Here is a 20840-nt window from a genome sequence, read left to right as displayed (position 1 = left end):
CACCTGAGGGTGGGAACAACTACATGGGAGTTCAAATCCAGATGTCTCTCACAGCAAACAAGACAATCTTCTTGAATTTGTGTTTAAGAGTGTTAAAGGGAAAATGGAAGTTAAAGAAACCTCAGATACAACTTGCAATTAGACAAAATACAGAAAAAATCTGCTAACCTCTGATGAAATAGTGTCTGCCTCCTTGAAGGGTATTAATAGCACTCCCCCTTAAGAGCAGTTCTTCTTCCTGAACAATAAGACCTTTATAGAGATTCTCTGGCCTGAGATCAATGGCAGTCAGAGCATTTGATCCATGTCTGTAGGACTTTGTTTTTACAAGTCATGTGGGCCCAACTTTATGTCAGTTGTGCTTTTGCAGGAGCATGAGCTGGGGAGTGAGCAAATGAAACCTTCCCTCTTTTCTTGTCTTCCCCTTCACCCTGTGCTCCTAACCAGGGCCCAGTACCTGCCAGCACGATGTCTGCTCCAGGTCAGTGCCTGGGGAAGAGATTAAGCAGGGCAACATCTCTAGAGGCCTGTGCCTTTGGCACACATCTACTGTGGTGCTGCTACGGCTCATTCCTAGGGTGGTGACTTAATGGCAGAATACAAAACCTCAGTGTCCTGTCAGTATTCACACAAGCAGACTTTCCACCACTGTAGAGATCAGGCCAGGTGAAGTGAGGGGTGTTTTTCCTGAATTAAGTGAAGACTTGCTTTATAACCTCACAGACTGCTTCTGGTTCAGGAGTGACAGCTTACTTGTTGGTCAATGCCAACTTTGGTTTATTTCCTTACTGGGACACATTATAAACCAGATCATACACCAGGTGGGAACTTTACTTCCTAGGTGTCTGTATCTGATTTACAGTGAAGGATGTCCATTTGCTGCATACAGAGGTGACAAAGCACAAAGGTAAAAAAATCTAACTGACTATATAAAGTTTTTAGCTATGTAGAAGAACCTAGGCAAACCAGCCCACCCAAACAAGATGTCCATGAAAGCCATGTCCTCCTTATATGTGCCCAGTGATAACATCTACTGATGTTGGTTAATGCCATGAGTAACAGGACTTTTGGTATGCAGTGCCTTGGAGCATTAACCTCCTCATTGCCTACACTTGCTTTGTATTGGTTTAGATGCAATAGGCATTAAAATGACAGTGCTTTGTCAACATCAAGCCTCCCTCCTCCTCCTTGTCTCTGAAAACCTGCATAGTGGGCTGTTTGAGGAGAAAAAGCACAGTGCTGTCACCACATGGAACACTGGTTTTGGGCTGCCAGGGGTGAGGTAACGGTCAGAGACCAACTGTACCCAAAAGGAGCGAGTCCCTCCTAGTCAAAGCCAGGATCACATCCATACAACACAATGCTCTTCACAGAGCACAAATTGGACTTGATGAATAACTGCTATGCCAATGGGATACCCAGCGTCAAATGTTTCCTGAACTGTGAGAAAGGCTTATGCTGATCTAGTGGGGATAGGATCTGAGGTGGTAGCTCAGGCCTCCCTGCCCTTTGTGCCTGGGTTGTTTGGCTAGAGTTCTTGCAGTATGTTTTCTTGGGAGCATACTGGTGCTAACCTCAAATATCACTGCTCACCTTCCCTGCTTGCAAGTCTGCTCTAAAACATATGAAGGCAAAAGACAGGGAAAATAAACCAAATCTATAACTAAGTATAACAAGGTGCAATTGTTACTGTGTCTGACCTGACAGCAGAGCAAGATAGCTTCCCAGAAAGCCCTTTGCACTTCAGGACTGACACTGAGTTGAGAGCACAGCTCATGCTTTCTTGATTCAAGGATCTCAACTTTCTTCCAGGAGTGATTAATTGGACAGAAAAGATTCTGCTTTAGGAGGTGGCAAAGGGTTAGACTGAAGTTTTATTGGAGCTGCTGTAGTGCAGAGCTGCACTACACAAAGATAATTGTCTCAGGATTGGCTTAGGCCAGAAAAGGGATAACAAATGCTCCAGTTTTACAAAAGGTCCTCACTACCACTCCTTAGGCTGCTAGCCACAGTGGAAGGAAGATGGAGAATCCCTTGCTTGTCTCTTCTGTTGCTATATCCAGAGGTGCTGGTGGCACGTGTAGGATTAATGCCACAAGGATGAATAGTGGGGTTTGAATCTAGGCCTTAGCAGCTCCTTCTAGAGGAAAAGGGAGAGGAGCATGCAGCTCTGAGAGCGGCCCATCTGTCAACCACCTCCACTCAGGGAACAGAGTCTTCCTGTCTTACAGTGTGAGCTATTCTTTTTTCTAGCACTTTGCATACAGATGAGCATAAGCTACAGAAACTTGTTCCCCTTTGTAGGAGCTGACCGCTAGGAAGCAAATTGCTCCATGCTTCTTCTACACCTTCTCACAGACAGCAGCCAGCCTCTCAGAAACGTGCTATTTAGAGGGGTACTTGTCTTTGAAACATTGATTACTCCAATTATATTTTTTTCCCAGGAACTGACCTTTGAAAAACATCCTCTAGCTTCCATCTTGTCATAGCAAGTTATAAAAAGGACAGTTATGGATCCAATTATTTCATAAAAACAGGAAATAATTTTTTACAGGGACCTCTTATTTTTCAAATGTTATTTTCCTCTTACTCTCTCACACATCTTGGGATCATCTCCCTCCTTCTTTCTCCTTTCATCTTCAGTTCATTCTTTGCCCTTCTTTAACTTTCTCCTTCAGAGGATGGGGACTAATAGCCAGCATCCTCCAGAACAAAGTGGCAACAGAATATATTTAAAATCTGCGCTGTGTTATCAGAGCAATGAGAATTTTAAAATTATACAGTTAGATTAAAAAATGGTGCAATGTCAAAGTGACACAAGAGAAGAGACGTCTTAGAGAATTATGGCAATAGGGATGGCTACATGGGGAATTATTCAGAATTGCCTAATTTTCACAGGCTTAATGAGTCACTCATGAATATGGTGTTGCATGATCATACTGTACTTGTTTCAGCCCTGTGCACTTTGATTCTGTTCCCAGCACATTGGTTGCTATGATAACACCATGCAGTTTTCTGTCCACAAGGTACTTCTCACTGCAATATGGGGGATAATAAACATGGGTTAGTGCATAAACCCAGGTGAGATGAATCTCTACCCTCTCTGGCAGCATGTCAGAGAGACTGACACATTATGCCAATCTGTTTTCTTATTCCTTCTATTTCTTCTCACTCTCTCTCTTTCTCTCACACTGTGTATCTCTGTACCTGTTTTTTTCCACACTCTCTCTTTCTCTTTTGGCACTGACACTTTCATCTTCTCCCCTGGGGATTGGAGATGTCACTGCGGGAAGTGCTTGTCCGCCTCTCCAGCAGCAGCAGAGCCCTGTGGCTTTGACAAACCTCATTTAATTGGGAGGAAGCCAGGAGGGTTTGAAAGAACTGAAACATCCACGAAACTCCTTTTATCAGGCATAATTTAAACTCTGCATGGAAAAAACCCTATATGTATAAAGAAAAGTCAACTTCCCTCCCGCTGTGTGTGCTCCCCTCCTCCCCCTCCCGGCACAGGCAGGCTCCTGTGAGATTCCATCTTTTCATTTTTCTAAAAGTGTCAAAGTAGATTTGTGCTCTGTGGCTGGGTGAAGAGAAAAGGAATGCAGATGTCTCTCACTCATGCACATACACACACAGAGAACCTTCTGAAGGGCAGCAGTTTAGGAGAAATGCTAGCTGGCTGCACCTTCACTTGGGATGTGTTGCAGGAGCCAGAAATTAGGTTTTCAAATAGCTTGACAACACAGTCCAAGACAGCTTCTTTTTAATTGCCCATATCTTAAAAAGCCTACCAAACTAACTAGTGTAGTGGGTGCCCAGAAGGCAATGAGAAACGTGAGGGCTCTCTGGCCTATTTCCCTATAGGAGAGTTTTTCCTAGTGAGGAACAGAAATTGTAGCTTGAGAGACCTTGTTTTTATTGTCAGCTCAAGGAAGGAGAGGCAGATCTGTGTGTATGCAGCTGGATGTTTAAGAGAAAGCAACAAGGGAAGAAGAAAATAAAGCAGATAAAACTGAGGGAGAACTGGTGCAATGGGGTACAAGGACCAGCTGTTTGTCTCTGAACATCAAACAGGAGCAGGAGGAGCAGTCCAAGGGAATTGGGGCTAGTACATCATGCTGGGCAGCTGTGAATTCAGGACACCAGGAGGGTCCAGCATGTGACTTAAAGGAGGGAAAATTCTGGTCACCTAGTGTTACAGAATCATGGAGAAACAACCCATCAAAGGTTATACACCTCTGCTTTGTAAATGTACTATCACAGCAGCCCATTCAGGTCCCCTTTTAATGTTAACATTGTGGTCAAGCAGCAGAAAACAGAAAAACAAGCTGCCAAGTTTGCAATGGGATGTAAACTTTGCTGCCTACTGCAGGAGGGCAGGCAGAAAAGAGAGACATTTGAGTGAATGTCATAGACTTTCAAAGTACGGAAGAAACTCAAATAGCACGTAAAGTAGCTCCTTTTTGATGAGATGAAATCAAGAGTTAACTTACCACCAGGAACCTGATAGAGCTGAGGAGGTAGAGGGCTGAAGAAGCCATGAAGTAGTGCATCTTGTGCAGAGATCTGGCCTCGAGGGAAGGCTGTAAACATCCTGGAGGCCAAATCCTCCGCTGCTGGCACCCTGCTCAGCCTAGGAAAACAGGAAAAAATAGTATAAGAGATGAGCACAAGCCAGAAAGCTGGAACCAGAACTTGACCCAGCCCTTCTCAGAGGCTGAGGCAGAGACAGTGTTTGATTATGTTGCCGTATATGCACCTGGGATTTTAGTTCAAACTCCTGTTTTCAGAGGAATTTTAAAAAAAAAAACACCAAACAAACAAACAAAAACACTACTGTAAATTAAAGGTTGTAAGTAAAAGGGAAAATGCTGGTGGGGAGACTATGTTCTATATGTCATAACTAGACTGTCAGAGATTGACGTTACCCATTTACAGTGACAATGCAAGTGCGCAAAATAACCTGCCTGTCCTACTAAGCAGACCAGAGATCAAAACTAAAAGGTTAAAGAAAATAGCATTTCCCTGTTTCCCGAGCTAGTACCAGGAGTGCAGTTGGTTGGAAAATGTGTTAGGGATTCATGGAGATGAATCTATTTCTCAGGATGCATGCTTAAAGTAACTGTAATATACACACGCTCCCTGCCCTGCAAACAACAATGCCAAGTGGCTGCTTTCTAGAGGATCACACAGCTGGGGACAAGGAAGTGGAAAAAAGAAAACAAACCAACAAGGAAACTAATAAAAATAGTAATTCAGTTTTACAGCTTTTACTTTGTTTATTTGTTCTGATCATGTTTCATCATCAGGAGGCCCATCAGAGCATGGCCTGTTGTGCTTCCTCCCTTGGCCTCTGCTGGTGATTCCCCTCCAAGTGACATCAGGCATGGGAATCCCCCTGCCCCTGCACTCCCCATCCCTACACAGAATGTTTGACATGCTGATATTTTTGTTTGAGGAGATCAAAAGTAAAAAAAGAAAAAAGGAAAAAACGGAGAGGGAGACAGAGAGAGATCCTGAGAAACAGATTTATAAAAGGTATCTGGTCTCACTGTGGTAGATAACTGCTGAATTATCACCTCCAGCAAAATAGTTTGAGCCCCTGATGCTTTGGGGAGCAGGGATGGGACAGAGAGCCAAAGCATCCAGCCTGAGGCTGCTTGCTAGAGCTGCACCACAGGCTGCCACTGCTATGGCAGGGTCTTACTGGAAACCCTCTACTCTCTCAGTTCCTGCTGCTGCAGGCTCCCACGTTGGGAAGCAACATGTTTCACTGCTTCCCACCAGGGCTCAAGCTTCCTGCTGTTGACCAAGCTCTGCACAGAGGTCCCCTTTGATTTCTAAATTGGCCATGGCTGAGCAGTCTGTATGAAGCAGCTCTTTCCTTCCCAAGAACTGAGCATGCCAAGGCAACCATTCAGCCACATCAGCACAAGGTCTCTGTAACACAGAGCTGGAGCTGGCCCATTTCAGCCCAGAGCTCTGCTGCAGAGGTGTTGGACCAGCCTGTCAGTATAGGGTCTGTCAAGGGATATATAAGGCAAAAATACAGCAGAATTGCAAGTATTATAGTTATTTCTTTGTTCAGTCTGAGAGAGGGTTTGTTCTGTTCCAGGATCTGTCTTACTAGAGTTTGGGGCATGCTAAGCATTGTGTTTCAGCACAATGTATGTCTAGGAAACCCAGTTCTGAAGGGTGATACACTTCACTCTGAGCAGGGCTGGATCTCAAGCAATGTACTGTAAAGATAATAAACAGCAGCAATGAAAAGTGTGGTTATTTCCTCAGAGAATTTCTTGACCTGTGCATGAATGCAATCCTGAGGACAAATACTGTCTAGTCTTTCCTACATATCTATAAAGCCTGCTGTGTGCCTCAAAATCACATAATTCAGGGACAGAAGCTGCTGGCTGTGGGAAAAGATAAGTTCCCTCTGCCTTGAGCTGCATGGCCATTTTCAGCATGCCAAGCACAGTGACCAAGCACACTTGGTCACTCAGTACTGGGGGTGGGGGTTGGAGATTAGATTTTAATGGCTCTCTGAGCTAGGTTAAGACACTTTGCCTGATTATTAATTTCTTTCACTGACACACATATACATTATGTTTGGAGAGTTGGGGGGTGGATATGTACATATATGCTTGGAAAATGCTCCATTCTGTTAGGACACTGGGAAGTGATTGGGCAGTATTGATGTGCCAAGTCAAGCCAAGGTACATAACTATGGCCTTGGACTTCCAGCTTTTGGCCGTTGAAGAATGTGCTTTTTCCCCTCTTAACTAATGACAAGATTATTTCATTGTCTCATGAAAATGCTGTCCTAGCACATCTTCCTTACCACTGTTGAGCAATGTTCTTCCAGTCCATTTCCAGAAATGAAAACTGGGACAGTGTAACGTCTGTTCAGTCTGGGCAAGAGGGCCTGAGAAAGCATGACTTTCTGAACCTAACTGTGCACCACAGAAATCTGCCCATAATATCATTGAATCACTGCTTATCTGAGAATAATCACTACCCCTCTCAGAATAGTAAATCCACTTATACTCCTGCCTCTTCTGTGATCTCTCAAAATCAGTTGCTTAACTGATGTTAGATCTATTTGTTGCTATACAGCCACCCTGCTCTTCCTGATATTGCCAAAAGAGCTCATTTCAAGTTAAATGATTGCATAAAGAAACAAATAAACCCAGGGGCAATTTTGACATTGCTGTTATAGGTAGCTTACCTGTCACATATGACTCAAAGTCTCTGAGGTCTCCTGGAAGCAACCAGTTCTAGAAAGTGTAATATGCAATCAGAGGATTAAATGAAAATCAAGCCAAAACCGATTCTTTGAGCCCTTACAAAAAATGTGTGCTCAGAATTTCAACGAGCCCTATAGAATCTGTCATCTTAGTATTTATAAATATACATTATTCCTATAGGACTTGAGTATCAGCATTGATGTTAATAAGGCACTTCCAGTTCTGTAACCCTTTCTTTTCATACATCTGTGAATACAGACCTTGGGCCTCCCTCTGTTACAATGTGAGTCTCAGCTTTGACTTCAATAAAAGCAGTATCAGTCCCTAAAGCCTTCACATGAAGGATATGGAAAGAGGTTTGCAGACCTGAATGCCCAGCAACTGTTTCAGCTTACCTAGGGTCTACTGAGCTTCACGTATTGCCCTGTGGGCACAGGGGCTTTTCTGCATGGATTTTGCAGAAAAATTGTATGCAGCAAAGGTGCTTGGGTTGCACCCTCTTCTTGCCCACTGCTCCTGCTCTCAATCACTCTCTAAGTCTGTTGTTTATCAAGTTAACCATTTTCGTGTGGGCTTTGTACTTACTGATTCAAATATCTCTACCAGATTGGAACTTTGCAGAGTTTGCAGTTTTGGGAAGGCTGTGTTGTTGTTCCTATTTTTCAAGGACACATTTCTAAACATTGTGGAAAATGTAGAGGAATACATTCCTCAAATGTTTTCTTACAAAGTGGGATTTTTCCCAGGCTTAGATATGGAAGATTTTATGGCTTAAGCCTGGAAGATTTCCCCTTAGAGATAGTTTCTTGCATCAGAAAAGCTAAAATGTCTTCCCAGCTATATTTTCCTGAGCACCATTTCTAACAGAAGAGATGAATAATACTCTAGCCATGAGAAAGAGGCAGGAAGGGCAATTTAGACATCTCTTCCTGCCCAGCCTAGACAAGCTATTCACCACATCAGCAAGACTACCACGAGGCAAGCTCCACTGGTGTGTTGCCAGTAGACTTAGAGCTCATCTGGGGATTATGCTGCACCGTCTGAGAGCATCTGCCTTTCCTTCCTCCCCAGCAACATCAATCACACTATTCAGGGACAGAAGCTGCTGGCTGTGGACAAAGCTGAAGTCCCCTCTATCTTCACCTGCATGGCCATTTCCAGCATGCCAGGCCCAGGGGCTCAGTCACTCAGTGTCTGATTTGATGCACAGACAATTTGAAAAAGTACAACTGCCTGAACTTTCAGCACGTAACCTTTCCAGCAGCCATTTTTCACCATTAAGCTGGGCAAGCAGGTTGTTAAACCTGTTGATCACAGGGTAAGTAACAAATCACAATTGAAGTGTTCTCTTACACCCAAACACTAAGTTAATTGCTAAAGCAGTAAATGGCTGTATAACCTGGCATTCATGACTGTTTAGCTGCCAGAGCACTGGAATTATCACCAATATATAGAAGTTATATATTAGTATCTTGACTAGCCCCTTCTCTAAATCAGTCAACAAGGTTAACTCTAGCAGAACATTTCTCTTCAGTCACTAATAGCATTTTCTATGGATCCTCTTCCCTTCATTTTGTCTCCTCAACCGTAATAAAAGTGTAGAAATAAATTGTCCATATTGAGTAGAAATGTAAAGGTTCCAGGCAGAAGAGAAGAAAAACAATTTTAAAAAATGGTTTGGAAAGGCTTAAGATTGTTTTGTATGAGGTAGAAATTTTTGCCTCTTTACAGAGCTGGCCAAAAACTTTCAGATGTTATAACTTTCTGCCAGAAAAAAAAAAAAAATTGTGAGATGGAAACATTCCATGATAATATATCTATTTCCTCTAATATTTAATAAAAATGACAAGATGACTTAAGTATTGTACTTTACTGAAATCTTTTTACATTAATATTCTCTAACAAGTTTAACATAAAAGTAAAAAAAAAATGCACGTTCAGTTGATTACAGCAGGGCAAAATATTTCGATGATATCTAAGTGAAATGATACTTTGTTTTTGTGGAGTATATTTTCAGGATTGACATTACAAAGAGGAAACAGGAATTTCTTTAACTTACATATAGAAATATCAGTTACCAGAAACTGGGAAGAACACCTGAATTATAGTCTATACTGTCTTGAACAAGCCTCTTGACTGAAATTTGTCATTTATATAACATGGAGATTAATGATTATCTACAAGGGGTAGTGTAAGAGCCAGTGAGCCAACTACTGCTATCCCTGTCCAAACACATCTCTCAGTGGAGAATTCTGCTTGAGTGAGGACTGCCAAACTTTCCACTTTGAGTATACAGAACTTTGATTATAAATGGAAGGTATGGATAAGAAAACAGCATGTCTCTGCTCAAGGAATTAATGCGGTTAACTAATTCACTTTAAATCAGTTCAGATTAATCTCCTGACTAAGCCCATATAGACAAACCCTTAGAGAATGCCGAGGCCCCATTGTGTCAAGCAGGGTAAGAACAGAGCAGTAAATATTTTCCCTACTGTAAGATTAAGACCAATCTAAAATTGTAAAACAATATAAACAGTTACTCTTTAAACATAGAAGATAAATAATATTTAGATATCATTCAAAAAAGTGGATGAACTACTGATTTAATCATCCTACAATGATGATATAGACATAAAATGACAGGATTGTGTAGGACTGAGTGGCTTTTTTAAGGGTTTGTTATTTTCTATCTGTATGCAAGGCAGTGTGTGCTAATGAGGAAATACCTTCCTAAATGAAAACCCAGGTGGAAGTGGCTAATGAACTGATAATGAGGCAAGCAAGCCAGAGGACAAAAGTTAAACTTTCCTAATTGATGAAGAGAGAAAAAGAGGATGCCAAGCACTGCTGGATGAAGGTGCTGAGGTTGAAGGCTCATAGGGGAAATTTCTCTCATTAGTGAAATTTCCGTGGCTGCAGGACAGAAGCAGAGCTCTGTCTGTATGGCAGGCTGAAAAGTGCAGTCTGTGCTCAGTGCCAGACTGATAGGAAGTTTCGCTACAGCCTGGCCAGCATATATTGCACATCAGTTACAGTGCTGCTCTTTCCTTTGGGATCAAAGTTACATGGAGTTTATTATGACAATAAAAGTGTCATCGTTTTAGAATTGAGCTTCCAACGATCTTGTATGTTAAATGAAGCGTCAGCATAAAAAGTAAGATTTTGAAAAAGGAAGGAAAAATTTAAAAAGCACTCGGTGTGCAGACTTCATCTGCATTCTCAAAAATGCCGCTTGAAGTTTGCGTTTGAGCCCCCTGCTTGTTGCCTCCATCTGCTGGTGACCTTTTGGAAACGCAACAGATACTAAACTACTCAGGAACTGAAGTTGACTCTGGAAAGCTGCTAAATCTCATTCAGCGTAGCAAAGCCTGCAGATATGTGGAAAATTAAGCTTAATTTAAAAGTCATTGCTGCAACTAGGAAATCCCAGTGTAAAATCTGTGGCTGCTGAGTGGGATGATACTGCCTGGCATGAGAAACTTCATCAGTCAGCCTGTGCAATAAATCAAGGGGTAAAGCTCTCTCAGAGTGAGTTCACCATGTTATAAACAAATATGCACTGTTCCTCACTCTTTGGAATCCAAAGATCAGAACAAGAAAAAAAACCCCAAAAAAACCCAACTCAGTGCATTGGGCATTCCAGTATTCCCAGTTTGGCAAAAGCACTAGCTTAATGTCATGGGCTGTGATTCCTAATCCTTTCCTGCCCTTGACCCCTGCTGTCTAGATTCAAACTTGTAACTATTAATGGGGCTGGATCAAAACACTGGCCTTCTGGTGTCACCAATGGTGTTTAGAGGGGATTTAAACTCCCTGCTTTTCAGTGCAGTGAAATGAACACAGCAGTAGATTAATGCAAGGATTTGAGCTCACACAGCATGAGAGCTTTCAAAAATAGTGTTAACAGAGCTACAACTGCCTCTTTCAGGGGAAGCAAAATGAGGAGAACAGAACAAATGAACAAACACAGGGCAAAGCCTTGTCGCTATGGGCAGGGCCCCTAAGCCTGGGAAGCCAGGGAGAGGGCCAGTGAGTGTGCTGAGACCTGGGGAAGGAGCTCTCCCAACACTTCATGTCCTGCAGGAACTGATTCTCAGTCCAGAGCTGGGGTAAAACCATGCTTTCAGGCCTCATGGCTCCCTGTGATTCTCTATCCCAAGTTTCTCTCCTGCAGAGAGGGGTCAAGATCACGAACTGTAGGGCTGGACATAGAAGACTTGCTTATCCATCCTTCCACTTCTCCTTAGGTCAGGCATAGGTTGAGATTTTAGCAAACTGTAGGCAATAGGCATGAGGCCCATTTCTGAACTTCATTTTGCAAGAAGGCACAGAGATATCAAGTGATCAAACACACATTTCATCCCTTGCTGGTTGCCCATAGAGGGGACAGAGGAGCTGCTCCTCCTTCAGCTGTATATGCCTGGTTCACAGACCCAACAGCTCACGCTGTTTCTCCACCACAGACTCTGTACCAGGATGTGCTTAAGCCCACAGTAGTGACAGGAAAAAAATCTAAAGGTTTCCAGCTTTCATTTCAAAGATTCCCAGTAACGCACCTGGCCCAGCAACCCTTCCAGTAACTACCTCAGTCTGGGGCTGAGTCTACACTGCTGAATCCAGTGGGAGGTTTGCCATCAACTTCAATGAAAATAGGATCACACCTCAGTGCTTTGTTTTGCCTGTTTCATTCCTTGCCTTGGGCAAGAACCTGTTTGTTTGTTTGCTGCCTGTGCTCACTGTGAACATCAACAGGACTAGCTAAAATCATTCAAGGCATCAGATTTGGGGAAGCCTCCAAAGTTTGTTTACTTATCTGAACTATTCTAGGCACTCAGATTCACAAATGGGCTGGAAACAACCTCAAAAGAGAAGGTGTTCTCAGGCAGACTCCACAGCTTCCACTTGGGCTGAGGGTGTCCTGGGGGAAAAACAGCACTTGTGCTTCAGAGAGGAGAGGGGAGGAACATGTGAATGGCAAATAGCTTTATACAAAGCGACTAATTTGCCTTCTTATCAGCAGCCTCATCAAAAATTGACTTGGGTTAGTTGATGACTAGGGCAAATTGTCCAGTCTTATATGACTAACCTTCTTCTATCCAGACTGGTTTGTATGATCCAGATGTGAGCCATGTGTTTGGTTCCAGTATGTCACTGAAGGAGGTCGGAGACCCATAGGCAGGCTCTGAGGAGGGCAAAGGGATGCTATTGCTCTAAACAGTGGCAGAGCACCCCTCTCCCACATGTTTGCTAGCATCGTGGGATTCTCCCCTACAAAGGTTTCCTCTGACTCTTGTATTTCTGTTCTAGCCATAAAAGGCATCGGTATCACAGTACCACAGCACAGCACAGATCAATTTGGTGGAGTCCATTAGGGAAACTTTCCATCAAGCCAGAAAACAACTGAGACTTGAAAACCACTTAAGATGACTAGACTTGTCTACACTGGAGCCATTTCCATGCTGCCTAGGTGTCTGTCCTCTTCCTCTCAGCACCGCCACTGGCACCCTCCCCAGCAGCAGAGGACAGCACTGCTAATCAGATAAAACAGCTAAGTGGGAGTCACCACTTAGGGCAGTTCTGGGCAGTCACACATTCTCTGTTGTCTGTGCTAGTTTCTTTGCTAGTGTAGCCTTAATGCTTGCACTTTTAGAGTGTCCCTCTATACAGCACTTGGATGCTTAATCATCATGACTGAGAGGTTTTGGCCTTGTATGAACAGAAGACTGGCAATAAAAAGTTCTGTGTGATCAGTTTGCCCCGTACACAAGCAATTTTTTCCTCCCAGACTACCCTTCCCACCTTGTAGACTACCCAGCCAAGCCCTCAACAACCTGGAGAAGAAAGTGCTTCTTCCAGCTATCTGCTCTGTGCTTGCTCCCTATCCAAATTAAACTTGCTGTGGACAGTGACACATTCCCATTTCACGCTGGTTTGATTAATGTGTCTCAGCTAATTGTGTGAAGGATTCCAGTCCTTTCGACTGTGAGACCAGGTTATTGTTCAGCCAATCTTGGCTACCATGTGAAAATGGGAGCTGTTTAGTGTTCATGCACCAGAATCAAAGGAGGGGCATCTTGGACTGGGTCACAGAGCAACACCCACTTCTTTGAAAAGATGTTACTATGCTCTACTAAACCTATAAACCTCTTGCTCAAAGCACGTCTTTTCCCTCCTCCTCTCTCCCCTGCTATTTTTTTCCCCCTTCCAGAGAGACAGGCTCCCCCCACCACTCATAGGGTACAAGTGAGAAAATGGCTAGATTGTAGATGAGTGGATTTCACATTCTAGGGTTTTTAATATTTCACTTTTATATTTCTCTTACAGAATGATCCCACTGAGCAGCTGAGTATCAGTGCTCATCATTTCCCTCTCACTGACACTTGAATATATTTTCCCAAGAGAAAACATTAAACAAAAAGAGAGAGAAAGGGAGAGAGAGAGGGAGAGAGAGAGGGAGAGTGACTGAGCTAGCTTTTCAAAGCATGCTTCTCAACCTGCCCACATCAAAATAAGAGACAACTGGCCCTTTGAAGTCCAGGACACAGACTTCTCTACCAGCTCATGTGGAAATAAAAGAAGCCAGCTTTATAAATCACACAGATTTCTCACCTTGCCCACATCAAAATTAGGGACAGTGACCTTTAAAACTGAGTTTTAAGGGCCTCCAAACCAATCTCTGTAAAAATAAGGAGAGTTCAGATAAACTATGTCTCCAGGTACTTCTCAGCTTTTCCAGTCTAAACCAGGAAATATCAGTCCTTTGCAGTGAAGAGTGGAGACTAACTACATTGGCAGCACTTGCAGCAACAAAATCTTCCATCAGCTGGACACATATTTAGTGCTCAGTGAGGCACTTGCTCACTTTGTCATATGTGTACCTTTGCTTGTATACTAGGACAATCCGAGTGGCATTGTAGGTCCTACTACACTACTGTTAAGTAGCTCAAAGGGTTTAGTAACATTGAAGCACAAGCTTTTCATGAGAATTACCAACTCAAAAACTGAGTGGCTTGTGGCTTAGAGAAAAAATTGGCATTCTTGTGAGTTAAATCTTACCTGGGTTGTAGTTGGGGAGCTTGGAAAGTCCTGGCCAGGTGTCTTCAGTTGGCACTCCCAATACCTGTGCAAAAGAAGCAAAAGAGTGAGTAGAGCAATAATCTCTGTCTGTGGGGCTGGAGGAACCAGTCTTAATGGGGAGAAACTGGCCTTTACTGTAAGCTAGCACAGATTCACACCATTCTGGCTAGTGCTGGATCTACCACTGTGCATAAAGGACATTTGATTTTACAGCAGAAAGAGTCCTGCTGAGACTGAATGTTGTTCCTGCTGGGAACACCATTGAAAACATATGCAGCTTCACTGCCAGGTGCCACTCCTGCATGTGTTTGCCAGCCTATGGGTCACACTATTGATCCCCTTTCCCAGCTGAAGATGTTCTCCTGCATCAGAACCCCAATGAGGATTTATCCTGCCCACTTGAGCTGGCAGCAGCTGGTACACTCAGCAGCAGCACAGGCTGTGTCCTGTGATCCTTGCCATTCTGAGGTGAGAAAGAAAAGCTGGCAGACAGGTCTACAGGCAGCTGCTAGAAAGCAGTCCAGTGTCTCATCTTAAAGAGTCCAAAGCTTCAGCAGTGTCTTTGGCCTTTGTTGTGAATTGTTTCAGTAGATCCTCACTGAGCAAAGTCCGGGCCAGGAAAAGTCTCCTCCAATCTCATTTTAGTTGCTGAAATGTGTGAGATCAAACATATCTGAATTTCTGTGCTGGTTGAAGTTGCAAATGTTTAGCGTTATTATAACTTACCACATGTGCCTTGTGCCTATTGATATGGATGAGTTGTGCTGAAGAAGTAAAGTCCCATATTTAAGAAGTGTTCACAGCATGTGATATAGTATTATAAATCAGTACTGCTAACTCCAAACACTTAAAGCTTATCACCCCCAATATTATCAGAGTTCCTTAAAAAACAGTGAAATTTTAACACAAAAAATACCAACATTTTTTATTCACTTTCTCTGTCAAACATTAGATTTATCTTGTATTAGTTTCACTTTGCATAGAAGAGACAATTATTTTTCCTTAAAATGAAAACTGGGAACTCAGCCTCAAAGAAACTTGTGATAAGATTACAAGAAAACAAGCATCAGTTAAAAAAATACATTAAAGAAGGAATAAATATAAAGCCTGGTTATTGCAGTTGCTGTGCATCTGGTAGCTGATTGTTTTTCTCAGTCACAGTTCAGAAACAAAAGCTATGAGCACAATTACAGCTACCTGGAGGAGACAGCCACAAGCAGGGATTGCGTCTCACAGCTGGCACATATTAGCATGGTAATCTGTAGGGGGAAACAAGATAATGTGGCTTGCTATGGCCCACGTTTCAAAAATGCTTCTGGACTGAGCCTGCCACAGCAAAGACCAAGGTGTAGGACTCTTGTCTCTGCTCACTTGTAAAATCAGTCTTGGAAACATGAAAGTTCTCCAAAGAGAAGATGCCTTGCAGTATTCAGCCACGTAAGGATGTAGGAAGGTGACTGAGGGTAATTTGACAGCTCTGGATGAGGATGTATTCTTGACTGGTGTGCATATCATGTAAGTAGAGCGGATCTGTGCAAAGCAAACTCTGTGCACAGGAAAGAGGGAGCTGGAATCTGGAGCTAAATCCAGAAGTTGCTCTCTTTTGCTACCCAGGAAACCATAGCAAACCCTCTGAAATATTCTGCATTGCAAATCCGGGTGTGTGTTCTGAAGTGCCATCCCTGCATTTCTCTGGGTCCTCATTCTTCAAGGCTTCTTGTGAGCCATTTAGGCATCAGTCCTAAAGGCATCAGAGGGAGCTGAGGAAGTTCAGTATGTGATAAAATTATCCTCTCCAGAATCTTAGAAAATAGAGTTTTGTGTATGCTTGTACTTTGTAAATGCTTAAATTTTGCTGAGTTGAGGTCTGAACACATTCAGAGCACCAATGGCTGAATAATATATGAATATGGATTTCTATTGTCTGAGTCTTTTCTATACAAAAGATTATATTCTAACCCATGGATTTAGATCTGTTCTTGAATTTCCAAGGTGATCCTTCCTTCCTTCCATCCATCCACCTTCTTTTCCTCCTGAACCTTTAATGACATTCCTTATCAAATCAGATGAGATATATTCATTTCACTGAAATTAAATATACTCTGAGGCTTGTTTTATCTGTTGTGTATCCACTCTAAACTTAGCTGTTAACTTTCTGGTCCATGCCATCAGACAGCTTCTTCGTACTTCGCTACTCTGATGTGCCTCTCCAAGCACACACTTTTTACTACAATGAAAGGTCTTTGGAAGCACTGTAGTTTCAGACAGAAATGTATTTATAATGCCTGTATTTCAGCAAACACTTTAAGTTGGTATAAATCGTTGTCTTTTCTCTCTGCCCTCTAAGTGCTTGCTCCTACTGTGATGAACCTAGCTGACTTTGTTTTGTTGGGAGGTTGTATTTTGTGGTTTACTTAGAGAAGCTTTGTGGTCATTCATTTGGCACTTTGTCACATGTTCAGCCTAGCCATGGAAGGATGCTGATGGCATGCTGCAGCCTAATTCAGCCCACATGAAGTCCTTTTTATTAATCAATTTATTAATCAATAAGATGGAGTTCTTGAATGCAAAATCTATACCTCTTGAAATGTGAATGATGGATCTTAAGTTTGTCAGGTTTGCTTACTCTGCATGCCATGAGAGAACTAGAGATACTGCAGTTTGCATTCACTCAGGCCATAATTCCATAACTAGCACTGCTGGCTAGTAACTCTTTCCTCTTTGTCCCCTTCTCATTTGGTCCTACTTCTGTGTCATTGCTTCATGAGTACTACTGATCATTAGTGCTACTGTTTGTGCAGACAGATGATGAACTGAGTAAATAAACTGTTCTCATTTAGAGTAATCCAGGGGAAAAAATAAGTTATAAGCCCCACATGTGAGAGGTGACACAAGAGCAGGAGCAAGCAGGCAGGAATAGAGAGGGAGGATGGACACTGCTCCAGGTGGCATTTGCCTCTAGAAGAAATGATGGTGAAATTACAATCAATCAGTCCTGATGATTCAATAGGATAAATACATTTCACAGAATGGGGATTTTCGAGCCATGTATCTATATGGTGTTTGGACCAACAGTCCTATGTGGAGATAAGCATGCTGGGCAATACAGACTCAGGCACACAAATGCAGACAGTCTCTAAATCAGTGCAGGGTGCCTCTATTATCAGTACATGAAAGGATCTACTATTAGAAAACAGTAGGAATCCCCTTTCTGAACCTTACGCTCAGCAAAATATCTCAAGTTAGGCTTCGAAAGCCTCTAAGGAGCTTTGAAATCTCGGCCTAATACAGAGCCTCATTCCAGACTGTATAATAACACAAAACCTTCTGTGAAAGGCACTAATTATTTCATGGTTCTTAAAACTTCCTCATGATTTTTAAATATTTTTTTTTACCTTCTGTAGCACAAATCCTATTAATCATGGTATTACTTATAGTACCAGAGAAATGATGATAGAGCTATAACCCTCCAACTGCAAAACCACAGGGAATGTATCCCGAAATTTCAGAGCTGTAAGTGGAAGGATACCCTTCATTCACACTCTGGGAAAGCGTACCCTGCCCTGGCTTTGAACCCTGTTAATTGGCCAAGTATGGATTTTTTTTTTCTTTTCTCAACAATCCTTTTTTATTATTATTTTTTTCCCTCACTCTCTATGAAAGAGAAATTCAGCATTTACTTAGATGGACTGGACTCAAGTCTAAGAACTGGACACACTTGTCTGACTTTTTAATCACATTCTAGCTAAAAGTAGAGAGAAAAACCCTATTAGGCATGAGTGTTTCTGGATGAAGAGAACAAGAAGGAAATATCTGCTTTACACAGACTTGAGGCTATAAAGTCCTTTCTCACTACTTTCCAAATTTCATTTTTCTGCACTTTCTCCTTTGAAACCCCAAACTCCACAACTGGGAAACACTCAAGGCAGAAGAGTAAATCCATGGGAGGAGAGGTGAAAGGGCAATAATCTACAGGAAAATCCAATAGGAATCTATAGTTTGACCTTCCCATCAAGTCAGTAACAGGGTCAGTGACAAGCCATCCGGAACATATAGAATCCGTTAGTGCTGGTGGCTGCTTCAGTTCTACCAAAGTCACACTAAGGATGTGGCTTTGTGTTTCAGTTTCCTCAGCAGAAAAATGGCTTAAGAGGCTCCTGAATGCTTCTTCTCTTACTACTGCCTTTATAAAATAATTTCACATGTTCCATTATGCCAAAGCAGTCTCTAGGGCTGCACCATAAACAAAATGTTCCAAGTTAAAATGAAGAAGGAGCTCAGAAAAACCTCAGGGTCTTGCCATTTTCAAGGTAGTTTAAGAGCAGTGTTAGAGTTCCTTTGTAAGAATATGGCAGGCTGCATCCTACAGGAAGTAAAAGGATTTAACAAGAAGGAATGGAATTTTCAGTACTTGCACACTTTTTTATGCCTCCTTCAATTTCATGTCACTTTAATTGGCTTTAAATTTTTGATGAGATGACAAACATCAAAGGAAAGTAATTTGATTTACTCCCGTGTCAGTAAGAAAGCTACCAAGAATAAAATAGTTTACAAAGTCTGCTATGAACTTGGCAGATTGGACCAAATTATTTCTACTATTCATGGGATCTATGCTTAGGACTTCAAAGTTAAGTAGAGACTGGAGGAACACATTCTTTTTCTCTCCCATTTCAGGGTATATTTTACTTACCTTCCAGATCTTCACCAGTTGTTCGTGAGTATCAGAAGTTCCTGTAAATACTGGCTGCCCCTGGATCATTTCAACAAATATACAGCCTGCGCTCCTGCAAGAAACCCAAGGTATCAAATCATTCACATACATGACATATATGATATGATTGTTGGGATGGGCAGAGGAGAGAGGAAGAGAGATAAATGTTGGAATGGAAATTTAGAAATCCTGATTTGTAAATGCAGAAACACTGATGGAAACTGTAATCCCTATATATATTGCAGCTTGAGCCTGAAAAGTGCTTGTATAACCCCCTCATATCATCTAGTGAGAGTGTGTGAGAAGCCAGGATGTGGAGTGTGTGTTCATATGTAAGTAAATATAGGCTTCAGTGAAGACTGATGTACCTCCAGCAGAGTGGTAGGCAGGATGTAGCATTATTAAAACTCCTGACAATTCTGGGAAGTCGGGAAGATTGCCTTTGGGAAAGGCTGTCTTATGCATCTGTGGTCTTGCAGCATTGTTCTAAGCACTTGCAACTGGTCTTTGTTGCAAGTTGCATGTACCATCATTAACCTCATCCAAGTTCTACAGATTGAAACAGGACAAATCAAATAGGACAGGAGCAGACCAAAGATACATTCACATCCCTCCAGGATTTTAGAAAAAAATATATAGCAAAGTTTGATACAAGTCTGTTCCCATCTCCTTTTTTTCATCAGCACCATTCACTAGAAAAAAACCCCACCCTTCACCAGCAAGACAAGACAGGAAACAGCCTTGGAAAAGAAATCCATTAAGCACTATATTTTTTTTTTCTCCAGCACCAAAAATTCATTTCGGATCTCTTTCAATTCATCCTGTTACAAGCTCATTTTTAAAAGACAGTTGTGGCAGAAGTCTATGGAATACTAGGTTGTTTTCCATGAGAAAAAGAAAAGTGCAAAATTGCAGTGATAACAGTAGGAGAAACTACCACACAGTAGTTGAAGGATACATTAGATGCACTAAGAACACAAAGGCCCTAAACACCACAACATTTTTTTCCTTCAAAAGCAATTAGGTCTTCACTGGAAAACTGAAGACAAGACTTCATAACATGAAGAGATTGGTGACAACCTCTGTGCCATCCTCTGCTCTGTACTTGTGCCAAAACAAAATGGCAGCTTAAAAAACCCCACCAAACTGGAAAAAAATGGATTGATTTTACAGAGGTGGATTAGTCCTGCTGGCAATAATACTGAGATAGTTGTGGTCAGGGTACACTTACCTATTTGTAAGTATTTCCATCTTTTATTGTATGGTGTAAAACTCTGCTTACTTACTTTTTAATCTTTTTCCTGCAAACTTTTTGTAATTTTCCTGTCTTTCACAAAGCCCCATCCCATCTTTTCAAGTTTCAGTCTCAATCTTCTTTGGCAAATTTGAGTCCTTTAGCTATAAATGTTGAAAACTCCGCTTTGTCTAACAGTCTCCAAAAGTATTATTTTAACTTGCTAAGCTACAATTAGTAATCTCTTTTGGACATCTGTACTGCTCTATTACCCCTTGCACCTTGTTTTTGCAATACTGTAGATGCTTTTCCCACCTGGCTGTGGTCAGCTGAAAGCTTGACACGCAACTCATCTGTGGTATTCATTTTGGTTGTATTTGCACATCAGGTGATGCCAAGTCTGTTTGCAGATCCATATCTAATGTTGTTTTCACAAACATTACTGCTGCACTTTCCTTTAGCTTCCTATACCCTAACCCGGGGTCTTGTGAGCTTAGCTGTTTTTCTTGTCTCATATGCTTTTATAGGGTCCGGGCACCACAAAATTTAACCTACTGCTTTTGTTACAGTTTTTTGT

The 20840-nt window shown here is 42.0% G+C and overlaps 1 protein-coding gene across 1 annotated transcript in view; it reads right to left on the bottom strand.

Moving 5' to 3' along the window:
- Positions 1 to 20840, bottom strand: part of CDK15 (cyclin dependent kinase 15) — a 39024-nt gene that overhangs the window by 1428 nt on the left and 16756 nt on the right. The window contains 4 exon segments of the mRNA XM_062002623.1: positions 4491 to 4630; positions 7223 to 7271; positions 14298 to 14361; positions 19009 to 19102. Of these exon segments, the coding sequence (XP_061858607.1) occupies positions 4491 to 4630; positions 7223 to 7271; positions 14298 to 14361; positions 19009 to 19102 (347 nt within the window).

This window comes from Colius striatus, chromosome 9, assembly GCF_028858725.1.
Source record: "Colius striatus isolate bColStr4 chromosome 9, bColStr4.1.hap1, whole genome shotgun sequence".
Taxonomy (NCBI): domain Eukaryota; kingdom Metazoa; phylum Chordata; class Aves; order Coliiformes; family Coliidae; genus Colius; species Colius striatus.
This window is presented reverse-complemented; position numbering and strand designations above follow the sequence as displayed.